Source organism: Pristiophorus japonicus, unplaced genomic scaffold, assembly GCF_044704955.1.
Source record: "Pristiophorus japonicus isolate sPriJap1 unplaced genomic scaffold, sPriJap1.hap1 HAP1_SCAFFOLD_660, whole genome shotgun sequence".
NCBI classification, from domain to species: domain Eukaryota; kingdom Metazoa; phylum Chordata; class Chondrichthyes; family Pristiophoridae; genus Pristiophorus; species Pristiophorus japonicus.
The window spans coordinates 20249-36010 of record NW_027254573.1 but is presented as its reverse complement, the minus strand read 5'-3'; the positions used below and the strand labels follow the sequence as shown (position 1 = coordinate 36010).

General features: G+C 52.9%; 1 protein-coding gene across 4 annotated transcripts in view; it reads right to left on the bottom strand.

The window, feature by feature from the left end:
- Window positions 1-15055, bottom strand: part of LOC139255976 (immunoglobulin superfamily member 3-like) — a 120978-nt gene extending 105923 nt beyond the window's left edge. For all 4 annotated transcript variants that reach the window (XM_070874060.1, XM_070874058.1, XM_070874057.1 and 1 more), the window contains exons 1-2: window positions 14935-15055; window positions 257-601 (exon numbers count right to left, since the gene is read on the bottom strand). In XM_070874060.1, coding sequence (XP_070730161.1) covers window positions 257-601; window positions 14935-14986 — 397 coding nt within the window. In that variant the 5' untranslated portion in view covers window positions 14987-15055. The remainder of the gene's footprint in view (window positions 1-256; window positions 602-14934) is intronic.
- Between the last annotated feature and the right edge of the window lie 707 nt (window positions 15056-15762).

Here is a 15762-nt window from a genome sequence, read left to right as displayed (position 1 = left end):
GCACTTTTCCTTCAACATGTATTTTCCCGTTGAATCCTGTGTGTGAGGGTTTGTCCCACCATGTGCTCACACGCTTTTGTTCAATTAAAAACAAATGGAGTTTGTCCCAGAATTCACCCTCCATTCTGTGCTTAAAACTTCCACTCAGTGTTGTTACTGTAAAAGTGACAACGTTGTATAATATTTACTTAAACACGAGATGCTGGTATAGTAACATTATTAGATATCAAACCAATATAATGTAGAATGTACTTACTGGTTACAGTCAGCCGGGTTCCATTTCCATAGATTTTTCCCCAAATACCACAGATATAGACCGCGCTGTCTCTGCGCTCCACGCCTCTGATGGTCAGAATGTAGCTGTTACTGGCAACATCTCTGGAAAGCTGAAACCGCTCAGAGACACCTTGTGATCGGTAAATCCTGCCATCTGCATAAAGACCTAATATGTGTTTCCTGTCCTGTGAGAGGTACCAGTGTACAGTATATTTATCCACATTCACATTGCTGCTCTCCAGGGTACACCCAAACTGCACCGTCCCACCCTCGGGCACCGTCACAACTTCTGGGGACTGGATAAGAACCGGACTTGCCTTTAGACCTGTGAATAGTAAATAACTGAGGATCAGAACAGATGAGGAACAACATGAAGTAATAAGTTGAAACCGAAGTGATTATAAAATCTCCTGTGTGTTTGCGAATGGATATTGGTCTGAAATCCCACTCCTCTGTTTCCCGCGGGCGCTCGACAGAAAATGGTAAAAAAGATGCGCACCGACCTTTTCCTGCTGCGCCCACCAGAGATCCCGGTCCTGAGGCCTACTCTCCCTGCACATCGGAGCGTGTGTCTGTCAGGACGGATGTATGTTGGAGCTGGAGTGACATGGCACTGGGCAGCCAATCCAGGTCAAGTATTTTCTCATTCATAATAATGGGAACTCGGTCAGTAGGAGTTCTCATTATGATTGAGAAACACTCCCCCCCAACATCCAAACACAAGTAAAAAATAGAAAAAACACATCACATATTTAAGATTGATTTAAATTAAAGTTAATAAATGTCTTAGAAAAAAATATTATTTTTCAAACTTTTTTTAAAAAGATTTTTCATTATGGTTTAAAATAAACTTCCCTTAGTGGACAGGGTTTTTAACATTAAAATGTGCTTTTTAAATGTTATTGTTACTTGTTTTTGTATGTTTCAAAGCTGGTTTTCTGCACATGCGCATTGCACACCGAAAACCTGCTTTTGTGATGCCTTCCCCGGTCCGTACACACTCCGGACAGACTCAGAGAGGCCGGGATATCTGCCCCAATGTGTATCATCAGTAATTTGTAGCCGAGTTGTTCAAACATATCCTGAGCTTAGCTGTCCCACATTGCCCTGTACTGACCAACAATCCCAGTGTGAACAGGCAGCCCAAAAACACACACACTGCAACTGAACTCAGAACTCCTGCTGTGGATATGTTCTTTGCTGCCTTTACCACGGAGGTTGGTACAACAAGGATCAGAAAATCAGGTAAAAAGCTGCCAGTTTTAGTAATATTGTGCGATACCCAACACCAGATTCTGATGTAGGTTCAGATACAGAAGGCTCTCGGTCCACTTCATCTCATCCTTCCAGAATTCCAATACTACCATCGTCCCATTGCAGCGTCCAGCGGTTTGTAAACCTGTCCCGTGTTCTGGCCTCGCCTGGGAACCTGTTCCAGCTTTTGATCACCGTCTTCAAATAACTGAGTCCTGAACTTGGCCTTTACAATCCTGACTGTGCCCTCCTGCCCTGGTTATATCTGAAAGTATTGTTCTGGGTTTGCTTTAACTTCCTCCACAAGTGGCTGTAAATAGGGCTTCAAACTAAACTAAAAAATGGCGGGGAGTGGGGGCAGGAGTCATGTGAGGGGAAATTTAGAGATCTAAAGATAAAGATGCAATAGAGCAGTGTAACGATTTGGATAAAAATAGGCAGAGTGTGACAGGAAAGGACAGAGTTTAAGGTCAAAGTAGGGAATAACGATAAAAAATTACATTAAAGGCTCTTTATCTGAATGCATGGAGCATTCATAATAAGATAAATGAAGGAGTGGCACAAATAGAGATAAATGGGTTTGATCTAATAGCCATTACAGAGACATGGTTGCAAGGTGACCGAGGTTGGGAACTAAATGACCCAGGGTACTTGACGTTTTGAAAAGACAGGCTGAATGGTAAAGGAGTGGGGGTAACCCTGATAATAAAGGATGATATAAGGACACAAGAGAGAAAGGGACTAAAATACCCACTGCTGGAAACGGGGCACACCTGCCCTGCTTCTCTTGTATTTACCGGCGAAGTGAATGCGGTGGCCTCGAGCAAAATTCAATGTTTTTGTGTTTTTCCGGCGGACAAGAAGTCGGTAATAATGAGGGTTATGCGGCAATGAGTGGAAGTTCGGACTTGAGGAGTGGAAGTTGGGGGCGGGCAGAGTAACCGGCGCTGTCAGTCATCAGCGTGACGCAGATAACGTCATCACGGTGCCACATCACCTCGGCTCCCACCTTCAGGTAAAGGGGAGGGTCGCTGCGATTCTTTAAGTTCAGTCCACTGGGCCACCAGGAGGGTTTCGGCCGGGCCAGTGGCCTGGCACCCAAGAAGGAGTGCGTGCCAGGCTGCCTGTTGGTGGCCCGGCCGAACCCGGGACATAATTGTCGGCCTGACATGGCAGTCGGCTGACAGAAAAAAAGCATGGTGGCAGCGGCAGTGGGTCCTCCCCTTTAATGGGAGACACACCACCATTTTACAAGGACTACAGCCTCACTGCACCAGCAGAAAAAAGCAGCTTTTGGCACCGCGCAGCGGGAGCAAGATATTTCCGGCTGAATTTCACCCACGGGGAGGTGGGAAGATCGGGCTTAGGACGGGTCGGCAGCAGCAGAACGCTGGGTGGGGAGCGGGTCACCGCCGGGATACCGCAGTGTGGCCGCTGATTTCCAGCGGTAACAGGCCTTAAGGGAAGGGGAAGTTTCGACGCCACAGGATTTTGGGTCAGACGATCAGGAAGTAGAATCAGTCTGGGTGAAGGTAAGGAATAACAAGGGGCAGAAAACACTGGTGGGAGTAGTATATAGGCCCCCTAACACTAGCTATACTGTTGGACAGAATATTAATCAAGAATAGTATGAACTTGTAACAAAGGTAATGCAATAATCGTGGAGGACTTTAATCTTCATATAGACTGGATAAATCAAATTGGTGAAGGTAGTCTGGAGGATGAGTTCATGGAATGCATTCGGGACACTTTCCTAGAACAATACGTCATGGAACCAACCAGGCAACAGGTTACTTTAGATCTTGTATTGTGCAATGAGACAGGGTTAATTAGCAATCTCATCGTAAAGGATCCTGTGGGGCAGAGTGATCATAATACGACAGAATTTCACGTTACATTTGTCATGTATTCAATTGTCATTGTAACACATGTATACACCGTGAGAACATTGACCACTAGGTGGTGAACTTGTGGGAGACACTCCGAATCTGGACTTCCAGGTATAAAAGGGGAAACTCCACCCACCTTCATCACTTGAGTGCTGGCTAATAAAGGTTACTGGTCACAGAGTGACCCTCTCTCAAGTATGGGCCTCGTGTGTATTTGTACTGTATAATAAGGGCATATCATTGGCGACGAGAAACTGGGATTTAAACCATGCGAGCATGGCCACGAGCAGCACAGAAGAGAGGTACTGTGTTGGTGATGATTGGGACGACTTTATTGAGAGACTACAGCAAAGTTTCATCACTAAGGAATGGTTGGGACAGGATTCGGCCGACAAACGCAGGGCTCATCTCCTGATGGTTTGTGGATCCAGGACGTACTCCCTGATGAAGTACATCCTAGCGCCAGAGAAGCCAGCAGACAAGACTTTTCAAGAGCTCAGTAAGTTGATCAGGGAACACTTTAAGCCGGCGAGCAGCATGCACATGGCGAGACACCGGTTTTACACGCACCGGCAACGAGAAGGGCAAAGTGTTCCAGACTTCGTGGCAGACCTCCGGCGACTGGCAAGCCGAAGTAAGTTCCCAAATGCATGCAGAGCGGAGATAGAAACATAGAAACATAGAAAATAGGTGCAGGAGCAGGCCATTCGACCCTTCGAGCCTGCACCGCCATTCAATGAGTTCATGGCTGAACATGCAACTTCAGTACCCCATTCCTGCTTTCTCCCCATACCCCCCCGATCCCCCCAGTAGTAATGACTACATCTAACTCCTTTTTGAATATATCTAGTGAATTGGCCCCAACAACTCTCTGTGGTAGAGAATTCTACAGGTTCACCACTCTCCGGGTGAACAAGTTTCTCCTCATCTCGGTCCTAAATGGCCCACCCCTTATCCCCAGACTGTGAGCCCTGGTTCCAGACCTCCCCAATATTAATAAGAACATAAGAATTAGGAACAGGAGTAGGCCATCTAGCCCCTCGAGCCTGCTCCGCCATCCAACAAGATCATGGCTGATCTGGCCGTGGACTCAGCTCCACTTATCCACCCGCTCCCCATAACCTTTAATTCCCCCCACCCCCTGAGTCCACCTCCCCCCATCCCCGCTCAATCCACACTCCCCCCACCCCCCGAGTCCACCTCCCCCCGGTCAATCCACACTCCCCCCACCCCCCGAGTCCACCTCCCCCCACCCCCGCTCAATCCACACTCCCCCCACCCCCTGAGGCCACATCCCCCCACACCCGCTCCCCCCACCCCCACCACACCCCCCCACCCACACCCCCCCCCACACCCCACACACCCACCCACCCCACACCCCCGACCCCCGCTCAATCAACACTCTCCCCCCACCCCCCGAGTGCACCCCTCCCCCCACCCCCGCTCAATCCACACTCCCCCCCACCCCCCGAGTCCACCCCCCCCGTCCCCGCTCAATCCACACTCCCCCCCACCCCCCGAGTCCACCACACCCCCGCCCCCGCTCAATCCACACCCCCCCCCCCCACCCCGAGTCCACACCTCCTCCCACCCCCGCTCAATCCACACACTCCCCCCTACCCCCCGAGTCCACTACGCCCCCCGCCCCCGCTCAATGCACACTCTCCCCCCCTCCGCGAATCCACAGTTCCTCCCCCCCGACCCCTGCTGAATCCACAGTCCCCCCCCCCCATCCAAGGCAAGTCAAAAAATCTCCTTTGTGCGGCCACAAATCCCCCTTGCCCCAAACTCCAACCCACTTCCCCCATTTACCTGGAAGTTGTCAGGCCGCCAGGGGCCACCGGATCTTCATCTCCAGCAGACACTCTGTGCCCTCTTCCCAGCCTGGAGTGGGCGGCAGTCTTTATACAGACCCGGGAGGTGCAGAGACCACTCCCCAAACCCACTCCGGGTTAAAATTGACCGACGGTATTTATACAGACCCGGGAGGTGCAGAAAGACCACTCCCCAAGACCCACTCTGGGTTAAAATCGACCGGCAGTATTTATACAGACCCGGGAGGTGCAGAGATCACTCCCCAAGACCCACTCCGGGTTAAAATCGACCGGCGGTCTTTATACAGACCCGTGAGGTGCAGAGATCACTCCCCAAGACCCACTCCAGGTTAAAATCGACAGGCAGTATTTATACAGACCCGGGAGGTGCAGAGACCACTCCCCAAACCCACTCCGGGTTAAAAGTGACCGGCGGTATTCATACAGACCCGGGAGGTGCAGAAAGACCACTCCCCAAGACCCACTCTGGGTTAAAATCGACCGGCAGTATTTATACAGACCCGGGAGGTGCAGAGATCACTCCCCAAGACCCACTCCGGGTTAAAATCGACCGGCGGTCTTTATACAGACCCGGGAGGTGCAGAGATCACTCCCCAAGACTCAGTCCTGGTTAAAATCGACCGGCAGTATTTATACAGACCCGGGAGGTGCAGAGATCACTCCCCAAGACCCACTCCGGGTTAAAATCGACCAGCAGTATTTATACAGACCCGGGAGGTGTAGAGAGACCACTCCCCAAGACCCACTCCGGGTTAAAATCGACCAGCGGTTTTTATACAAGGCCGGGGAGGTGCAGAGAGACCACTCCCCAAGACCCACTCCGGGTTAAAGACCCCAGAGAATGACCTGTGAAGTGCTCCGGTGGGGATCTGGAAAAGATTAAAGGGCAGAAGTGATTTGTGCAGAAGACAAAAGGAGGCCGAATGGGAGAAATAAAATAAATAAAAGACTTATACGAAACGCAGAGTGTGAGTAGAATGAGAAGAATGAAACACTGGTCATGCTGCTGTTTAACCTGTGGTCAAATCTGATTTTTAATTTGCATTCTGAAAACCTGAGCGATACAGTAAATAAAGGGGAGCAGTTTCAGCAGGAGATCTTTCCATTCCCAATACAATAAATGTGTTATTTAAAGAGAGAATCCCTTCACAGCACAGGGATGTACAACAGTGACTCCCTTCAGTAGGTACCATTGGCTCACTCCATTCCCCCCGAACGTGGCAGCTAACAAACTCCCATTGGAACAGCTATTTCAATTGCTCACTATCTGCAATTTATCTTTTCAAAGTTCCATTATATGTGTCTTCCCTTGTCCACCGCCCCTCCCTTAGTTCCACATTGGCAGCCACTTGACCAATTAGAATGATGGTTTCTGAATCAGGGTCAATCCTCCAATCCATTTGTCTCAATCCTTCCCTCATCTCTTTAAATTTAGCAATTATAAAGTTGTAAACCTGGCTCCTGGCCTTTGGTATAATTGGGTCTCAGATAGAAACATACACAGGATGCGGCCATTCGGCCCATGGTACCTGTGCTGGCCCTTTGCAAGAGCTATTCAATTACTCCCATCCCCTGCTCTCTCCCCATAGCCTTGCAGAATTTTCCTTTTCAAGTATTTATCCAATTTCCTTTTGAAAGTTGTTATTGAATCTGGTTCCACCGCACTTTCAGGCAGTGCACTCTAGATCATAACAAAGGGGAGGGGTACTGATGGGGGCAAGGTGGTTCATGGTCAAACATGACAGCCCGCTACCACGCTACTCACTGCTTCCCCACTGCCCCATACCATGCTGCTCACTGCCTTCCCCACTGCCCCATACCATGCTACTCACTGCCTTCCCCACTGCCCCATACCATGCTACTCACTGCCTTCCCCACTGCCCCATACCATACTACTCACTGCCTTCCCCACTGCCCCATACCATGCTACTCACTGCCTTCCCCACTGCCCCATACCATGCTACTCACTGCTTCCCCACTGCCCCATACCATGCTACTCACTGCTTCCCCACTGCCCCATACCATGCTACTCACTGCTTCCCCACTGCCCCATACCATGCTACTCACTGCTTCCCCACTGCCCCATACCATGCTACTCACTGCTTCCCCACTGCCCCATACCATGCTACTCACTGCCTTCCCCACTGCCCCATACCATGCTACTCACTGCTTCCCCACTGCCCCATACCATGCTACTCACTGCCTTCCCCACTGCCCCATACCATGCTACTCACTGCTTCCCCACTGCCCCATACCATGCTACTCACTGCCTTCCCCACTGCTCCATAACATGCTACTCACTGCGTTCCCCACTGCCCCATACCATGCTACTCACTGCGTTCCCCACTGCCCCATACCATGCTACTCACTGCTTCCCCACTGCCCCATACCATGCTACTCACTGCTTCCCCACTGCCCCATACCATGCTACTCACTGCTTCCCCACTGCCCCATACCATGCTACTCACTGCTTCCCCACTGCCCCATACCATGCTACTCACTGCTTCCCCACTGCCCCATACCATGCTACTCACTGCTTCCCCACTGCCCCATACCATGCTACTCACTGCTTCCCCACTGCCCCATACCATGCTACTCACTGCTTCCCCACTGCCCCATACCATGCTACTCACTGCTTCCCCACTGCCCCATACCATGCTACTCACTGCTTCCCCACAGCCCCATACCATGCTACTCACTGCTTCCCCACTGCCCCATACCATGCTACTCACTGCTTGCCGTCAGGGGAGGGGGGATGGTGAAAATGGTCAGGGAAGGGGGAGGGGGAGTGAACACGGTCGGGGGAGGGGTGAACACTGTCAGGGGAGGGGGAGAGGGTGAACACGATCGGGGGGGTGATGGGGTGAACACGGTCGGGGGAGGGGGAGGGGGTGAACATGGTCGGGGGAGGGGGATGGGGTGAACACGGTCGGGGGAGGGGGAGGGGGTGAACACGGTCGGGGGAGAACAGTGTCGGGGAGGGGTGAACACGGTCGGGGGAGGGGGAGGGGATGAACACGGTCGGGGGAGGGGATGAACAGGGTCGTGGAAGGGGGAGGGGGTGAACACGGTCGGGGAGGGAAGGGGGTGAACACGGTCGGGGAGGGGGAGGGGGTGAACACGGTCGGGGGAGGGGGTGAACACGGTCGGGGGAGGGGGAGGGGGTGAACACGGTCGGGGGAGGGGGTGAACACGGTTGGGGGAGGGGGAGGGGGTGAACACAGTCGGGGAGGGGGAGGGGGTGAACACGGTCGGGGGAGAGGGATGGGATGAACATGGTCAGGGGCGGGGGAGGGGGTGTACACTGCCGGAGGAGGGGGAGCTGGTGAACATGGTCGGGGGAGGGGGAGGGGGTGAACACGGTCGGGGGAGGGGGAGGGGTGAACACGGTTGGGGGAGGGGGAGGGGATGAACACGGTCGGGGGAGGGGGAGGGGGTGAACACGGTCGTGGGAGGGGGAGGGGTGACCACGGTCGGGGGAGGGGGAGGGGTGAACACGGTCGGGGGAGGGGGAGGGGGAGGGGTGAACACGGTTGGGGATGGGGAGGGGGTGAACACGGTCGGGGGAGGGGGAGGGGGAGGGATGAACACGGTCGGGGGAGGGGCAGGGGAGGGGGTGAACACGGTCGAGGGCGGGGGAGGGGGTGAACACGGTCGGGGGAGGGGGAGGGGTGAACATTGTCGAGGGCGGGGGAGGGGGTGAACACGGTCGGGGGAGGGGGTGAACACGGTCGGGGGAGGGGGAGGGGGAGGGGGTGAACACGGTCGGGGGACGGGGAGGGGGTGAACACGGGATGGGGAGGGGGAGAGCACGGTCGGGGGACGGGGAGGGGGTGAACACGGTCGGGGGAGGGGGAGAGCACGGTCGGGGGACGGGTAGGGGGTGAACACGGTCGGGGGAGGGGGAGAGCACAGTCGGGGGAGGGGGATGGGGTGGGGGTGAACACGGTTGGGGGAGGGCGAGGGGGGAGGGGGTGAACACGGTCGGGGGAGGGAGTGAACTCTGGAGGGGGAGGGGGAGGGGGTGAACTCTGGAGGGGGAGGGGGAGGGGATGAACTCTGGAGGGGGAGAGGGAGGGGGTGAACACGGTCGGGGGAGGGGATGAACAACGGGAGGGGGAGGCGGTGATCACGGTCGGGGGAGGGGGAGGGGGTGAACACGGTTGGGGGAGGGGGAGAGCACGGTCGGGGGAGGGGGAGGGGGTGAACACGGTCGGGGGAGGGGGAGGGGGTGAACACGGTCGGGGGAGGGGGTGATCACGGTCGGGGGAGGGGAGGGGAGAACACGGTCGGGGGAGGGGGAGGGGGTGAACACGGTCGGGGGAGGGGGAGGAGAGAACACGGTCGGGGGAGGGGGAGGGGGTGAACACGGTTGGGGGAGGGGGAGGGGATGAACACTGTTGGGGGAGGGGAGAACACGGTCGGGGGAGGGGGAGGGGATGAACACGGTCGGGGGAGGGGGAGGGGGTGAACACGGTCGGGGGAGGGGGTGATCACGGTCGGGGGAGGGGGAGGGGAGAACACGGTCGGGGGAGGGGGAGGGGGTGAACACGGTCGGGGGAGGGGGAGGAGAGAACACGGTCGGGGGAGGGGGAGGGGGTGAACACGGTTGGGGGAGGGGGAGGGGATGAACACGGTTGGGGGAGGGGTGAACACGGTCGGGGGAGGGGGAGAACACGGTCGGGGGAGGGGGAGGGGATGAACACTGTTGGGGGAGGGGAGAACACGGTCGGGGGAGGGGGAGGGGAGAACACGGTCGGGGGAGGGGGAGGGGATGAACAAGGTCGGGGGAGGGGAGAACACGGTCGGGGGAGGGGTGAACGCGGTCGGAGGAGGGGGAGGGGAGGGGTGAACGCGGTCGGAGGAGGGGGAGGGGATGAACAAGGTCGGGGGTCCTCCAGCCCTTCAACCCTCTGGGAACTCTGCACTCCAATTCTGGCCTCTTGTGCATCCCCCACTTCCTTCGCCCCACCATTCTGGTGGCCGTGCCTTCAGCTGTCTGGGCCCGAAGCTGTGGCATTCCCTCCCTAAACCTCTCCGTCTCTACTTCCTTTTGGTCACTCCTTAAACCCGACCTCTTCACCTGGCTTAATATCTGTTTATGTGGCTCGGTGTCAAATTGTGTCTGATACCGTTCCTGAGAAGCACCTTGTGAGGGTTTATTACGTTAAAGGCACTATAAATACAAGTTGTTCTCATTGAATGGGTCGGGCTGCAGCCCACAATTGGATTTGTGCAGCCACAAACACACTCGGCAAACAGTGAGGGGGAGCCCAGCTTCTCCAAGTATTGGTGGACCGGATTAAACACACGGAGAACTGCAAAGCCCAAATTCTGGTTCGAAAACGAATGGAGTTGTGAGCATCAGTGAATAAATGGGAGCAGTGGCAATACCAACAAATCAGTAAGTTAGTGGGACAGTGAGAACTGAACCAACTCCAGAGACATGGACACACGGAAATCAATTCCTGAAGCAGCAGGCACATCAGCAGATGAATGGATTAACAGCAACATTGGTGAATTGAGAGAGAATGGGCTAGCAACAAATCAATAAAGGAAGGGAGCAGCTGGCACTGGTGAACTAATATCCCTTCTTACCTTTGCTGCCACTGCTTCCTGCCCCCGAGGCTGTTAACCCACTTTCACTGGTTCACCAGCGGTTTATGTTTCAAAGCACTGTGACCCATCCTCGTGTATTTGCTGACTACAAGGCAAGTTCAAAACACTAAAGGTGGTTTCAGCGAAGAAAGAGGCTTTTACTTTGCTGCAGCACTTGGACAGTTAATATATATTTGTATAATATAATCAGTTTATGTTCTTTCAAAAATTCCTGTGTAAAATCCACTGGTGGCTGTATTTTAATATAGATTGCTGTATAGATAGAGACACATAAATAGGTGTATTCCACTCAATGATGTTCACAAACACCCCATACAAGTAAAACACATTCAAAAATATTCTGATTTGTCTTTCTTGGATCCAAAATGGATGACCTCACACTTCCCTGTAATAAACCCCACCTGCCATAGTTTTGCCCACTCACTGAGTCTGTCGATGTATCTTTGTAACTTCCTGTTCACATCTGCACAACTTACTGTGTCTCCTAACTCAGTGCCATCTTGGATGTGTAACTCAATCCCTCCATCCAAATCACTAATAAATATGGTGAAGAGCTGAGTCCCGATCCCTGGGAAACACCACTTGTCACCTCCTGCTAATCAGAGTACCTGTCACTGTCTCCTATCTCTCAACCAATGACCAACACATGTCACTGAGTCCCCTTCAATTCCATGCCTTCTCATGTTTGATAATCTGTCAGGAACCTGATCTTTCTGGAAGTTCATGCAGACCACATCCATAGACACTCCCCTATCCACCATGTGAGTGAGATCCTAAACACATTCAGCTCGATGAACCAGACATGACCTAGTCTTCACAATCCGTGCTGGCTCTCTTTGATCAGCTCAGACTTGTCCACGTGCTCGGTCACTCTGTCCCTGGTGATCTATTCCAGCAACTTCCCCACAGCTGACATTAAACTGACAGGTCAGTAGTTACTTGGGGGCCAAGTTTTGGCCTGAGTTGCTCCTGTTTTTTTTGAGCAACTGGTTTAGAATAGAGTATCTTAGAAATTGCAATTCTCGGCATTTAGTTTGCTCCAGTTCTAGTCAGTTGGAACAGTTTCAGTTTGGAACAGCTTTTTATTTTCAAAAGGGGGCGTGTCCGGCCACTTTTGAAAGTTTAGGCAGTGAAAACATACTCCAAACTAACTTAGAATGGAGTAAGTGTAGATTTTTGTACGCTCAGAAAAACCTTGTCTACACTTAGAAAATCAGGCGTAGGTTACAAATCAGGCGTAGGGAATGGCAGGGTTTAAAGGGAAGTTTACAAACATTAAACACTTCAGTTTTACAAATAAAGAACCATCATCAATAATAAATGATAAATACATTAATAAATCAACCAATAAATCAATCAAAACAAAATAAACAAACATTTTTTTAAAATTAAAAAATCAATAAATAAAACATTTTCTACTTGCCGACTGCAGCACCGGGAGTCCTCCAACAGCGTGCTGGGACATCCCCCGCCCCAGTGTGTCTCTATCTCTCTGTCTGTCAGAGTCTGTGTTTCTGACAGTGAGGGGAGGGGGAAGGGGGAGGGGGAGGAGGGGGTGGGGAGGAGGAGGGGGGAAGAGGGGGTGCGGCAGGGAGAAGGGAGGGGAAGGGGGGAAAAGGGGAGGAGAGGGGAGAGAGGGGAGGGGAGGGGAGAGAAGGGAGGGAGAGAAGGGTGGGAGGGAGAGAAGGGAGTGGGGGAGGGAGGGAGAGAAGGGAGTGGGGGAGGGAGGGAGCGAAGGGAGGGGGGAGGGAGGGAGGGAGAGAAGGGAGTGGGGGAGGGAGGGAGACAAGTGAGGGGGAGGGAGGGAGAGAAGGGAGGGAGGGAGGGAGAGAAGGGAGGGAGGGAGGGAGAGAAGGGAGGGAGGGAGGGAGAGAAGGGAGGGAGGGAGGGAGAGAAGGGAGGGGGAGGGGAGAGGGAGGGAGAGAAGGGAGGGGGAGGGAGGGAGAGAGAGAAGGGAGAAAGGAGAGGGAGGCTGAACGGGCCGGGCCCAAGACTTCGGGCTGGGCCTGTTTTTAGCACCGGATTTCCAGGTAGGCGCCGTCGGGTCCAGGGTCCGTGGTCCGGTGGGGGTCGGGATCGCGGGTCGGGGTGGGTGGGGGCGGAGGTCGGGTCGGCAGGGGGTCGTGTCCGGGCCGGGGGGGGGAGCGGGAGTCGAGTCAGGGGGGAGGGGGAGGTGAAGGTCGGGGGGTGGGGGGGTCGGGTCGGGTCCGGTAGGGGGGAGCGGGAGTCGAGTCGGGTCGGGAGGAATCAGGAGCTGGGCGTGGGAGGTGCAGCCTTATCCACGCAGCCCCAGTGAGGCTATTCGGCCAGGGCTAGGGGCTGCGTGCTTCGGGCCCCTCCCACACAGTTTTGGGCACCTGGAGCTACTGCACATGCGCGCCCACTGTAGTGCGCATGTGCAGAGGTCCCGGCACTGTTTTCAGAGCAGGGACCTGGCTCCGCCCCCCACAGCTCGTGATGCGCCGCGCCCAGCTCCAGAGGACCTGCAGGGAGCCGGAGAATAGGTAAGTTTTTTTTTAAGGCACACTTTGTGGCGTGAAAAACGGGCGTCCAGTCGGGGCGTGGCCCGAAACTTGGGCCCTTGCTTTCTGCCTCCTCCCTACTTCAAATATGGAGCACCATTTTCAATTTTCCAGACCAAGGACATAATTCCTGATTCTAGAGAACTCTGGAAAACAATGAAACACATCTACAATTTCCTCACTGGTTTCTTTTAATATCCGGGGTGGTAACCAGCAGGTCCTGGAGATCTGTCTCTCTTCAGTCACAATATTTACACAGTGACATTTTTTACATGCATTAACTCCAGTATGTTCTTCTAAATGGATGCAAAGTTTCCATTGCCCAAGTCTGCCATGCCCTTATTATCTATTATAGTCTCGCCTGTATCTGTCTTTATTGGGCCCACATTCCCCTTCAGCTGCTCCCTTTCTCCAAATAAACTGAAACAACCATCAGTGCCTTTGTCACCTCGAGACTTGACTATTCCAACACACTCCACATTCAACCCTACGTAAGCTAGAGGTGATCCAAAACTCGGCTGTCCGTGTCCTAACTCGCACCAAGTCCCACTCACCCATCACCCCTGAGCTCGCTGACCGACATTAGCTTCCGGTTAAGCAATGCCTCGATTTCAAAATTCTCATCCTTGTTTTCAAATCCCTCCATGGCCTCGTTCCTCCCTATCTCTGTAATCTCCTCCAGCCCCACAACCCCTGCCCCCCGCCCACGCAAGATATCTGCGCTCCTCTAATTCTGCCCTCTTGCCCATCCCTGATTATAATCGCTCCACCATTGGTGGCCGTGCCTTCTGTTGCCTGGGCCCCAAGCTCTGGAACTCCCTGCCTAAACCTCTCTACCTCTCTTTCCTCCTTCAAGATAATCCTTAAAACATACCTCTTTGACCAAGCTTTTGATCACCTGCACTAATTTCTGCTTATGCAGCTCGGTGTCAAATTTTATCTCTCATACTCCTGTGAAGCCCCTTGGGAAGTTTCACTACGTTAAAGGTGCTATATAAATACCAGTTGTTGTTGTTGATAACTTCTGCTGTTTGCTTTGATAATCTTCACCAGTTTTTTCTGTATTCCTTTATGCAGCTCTTACTTTTTTTGTATCCCTTTGTTGCTTTATTTCCACATTGCCTTGCATTTGTGTCAGCCTTTGCTTTTACTATAATACTGTTTCTTACCTCACAGGAGGGGCCAGCCTACTGATAGCTCACCCAACGCCTGTTCTTCACAAGTGAATCTGAACAATACATCGTGGATGGCTTCTCAGCCTGGAAGAGCAGTTGATCCTATTGGTCTCCACACCCCAGCAGTCACACACACAGACCAGGAGTGGGATAACTGGGCAGCGTGGCTCAGTGTCACATCTTACCGGGTATTTGTCCACTGAACCATGAGAAATCCCAACATATCTCAATTCTTAAACATAAATATCTGACTGCAAAATACCCGACTCACACCACCCGGCCACAATCCCGAAATCAAACTCAGAAATGTGATCATATGAAACCAAACCCAGGTTGGATGCCCCCACTCTGGGCATTTACTTACCCACTGCGACACAGAGGGTCAGAGTCACGGCTGTGAGCCTCGGGCCAAACATTTCAAATTAATTATTTTTAAAAGATGAAATTCCTGTTCATTCACACACTGTATAAAATGCTACCGTCGATGTTTCAGAGATAGCTGATTGTCACTGAACTTCCTTACAGGGTTCTCACAGCTCAAGTACAAACCACATAAAGAGGAACGAATAACAAGAGCAAGTGGGCCGTCCTCTGGAAAAAACATATTCACACAAAGAAAGACTTGCATTTATATAGCGCCTTTCACGAGCACCAGATGTCTCAAAGCGCTTTACAACCAATGAAGTACTTTTGGAGTGTAGTCACTGTTGCAATGTGGGAAACGGGGCAGCCAATTTGTGCACAGCAAGCTCCCACAAACAGCAATGTGATAATGACCAGATAGCCCGTTTTTGTTGTTGATTGAGGGATAAATATTGGCGAGGACACAGGGATAACTTCCCTGCTCTTATTTGAAATGGTGCCATGGGAGCTTTTACATCCACCTGAGAGCAGACAGGGTCTCAGTTTGTCTCATCCGAAAAACAGCACCTCCGACAGTGCAGCACTCCCTCAGCACTACACTGGAGTGTCAGCCTAGATCTATGTTCTCAAGTTCCTGGAGTGGGACTTGAACCCACAACATTCTGACTCAGAGGTGAGAGAGCGACCCACTGAGCCACAGTTGACACTTACAAACAAGCAGCGAAACTAGTTTGTACCAATCGCTTTTGAATGCAGTATTTCCCGTTCGAGTCGAGAAGCACAGTATGGGCCAGGCTGAGTGGACCCGTGGGTCTATTCCCGTCCAGAA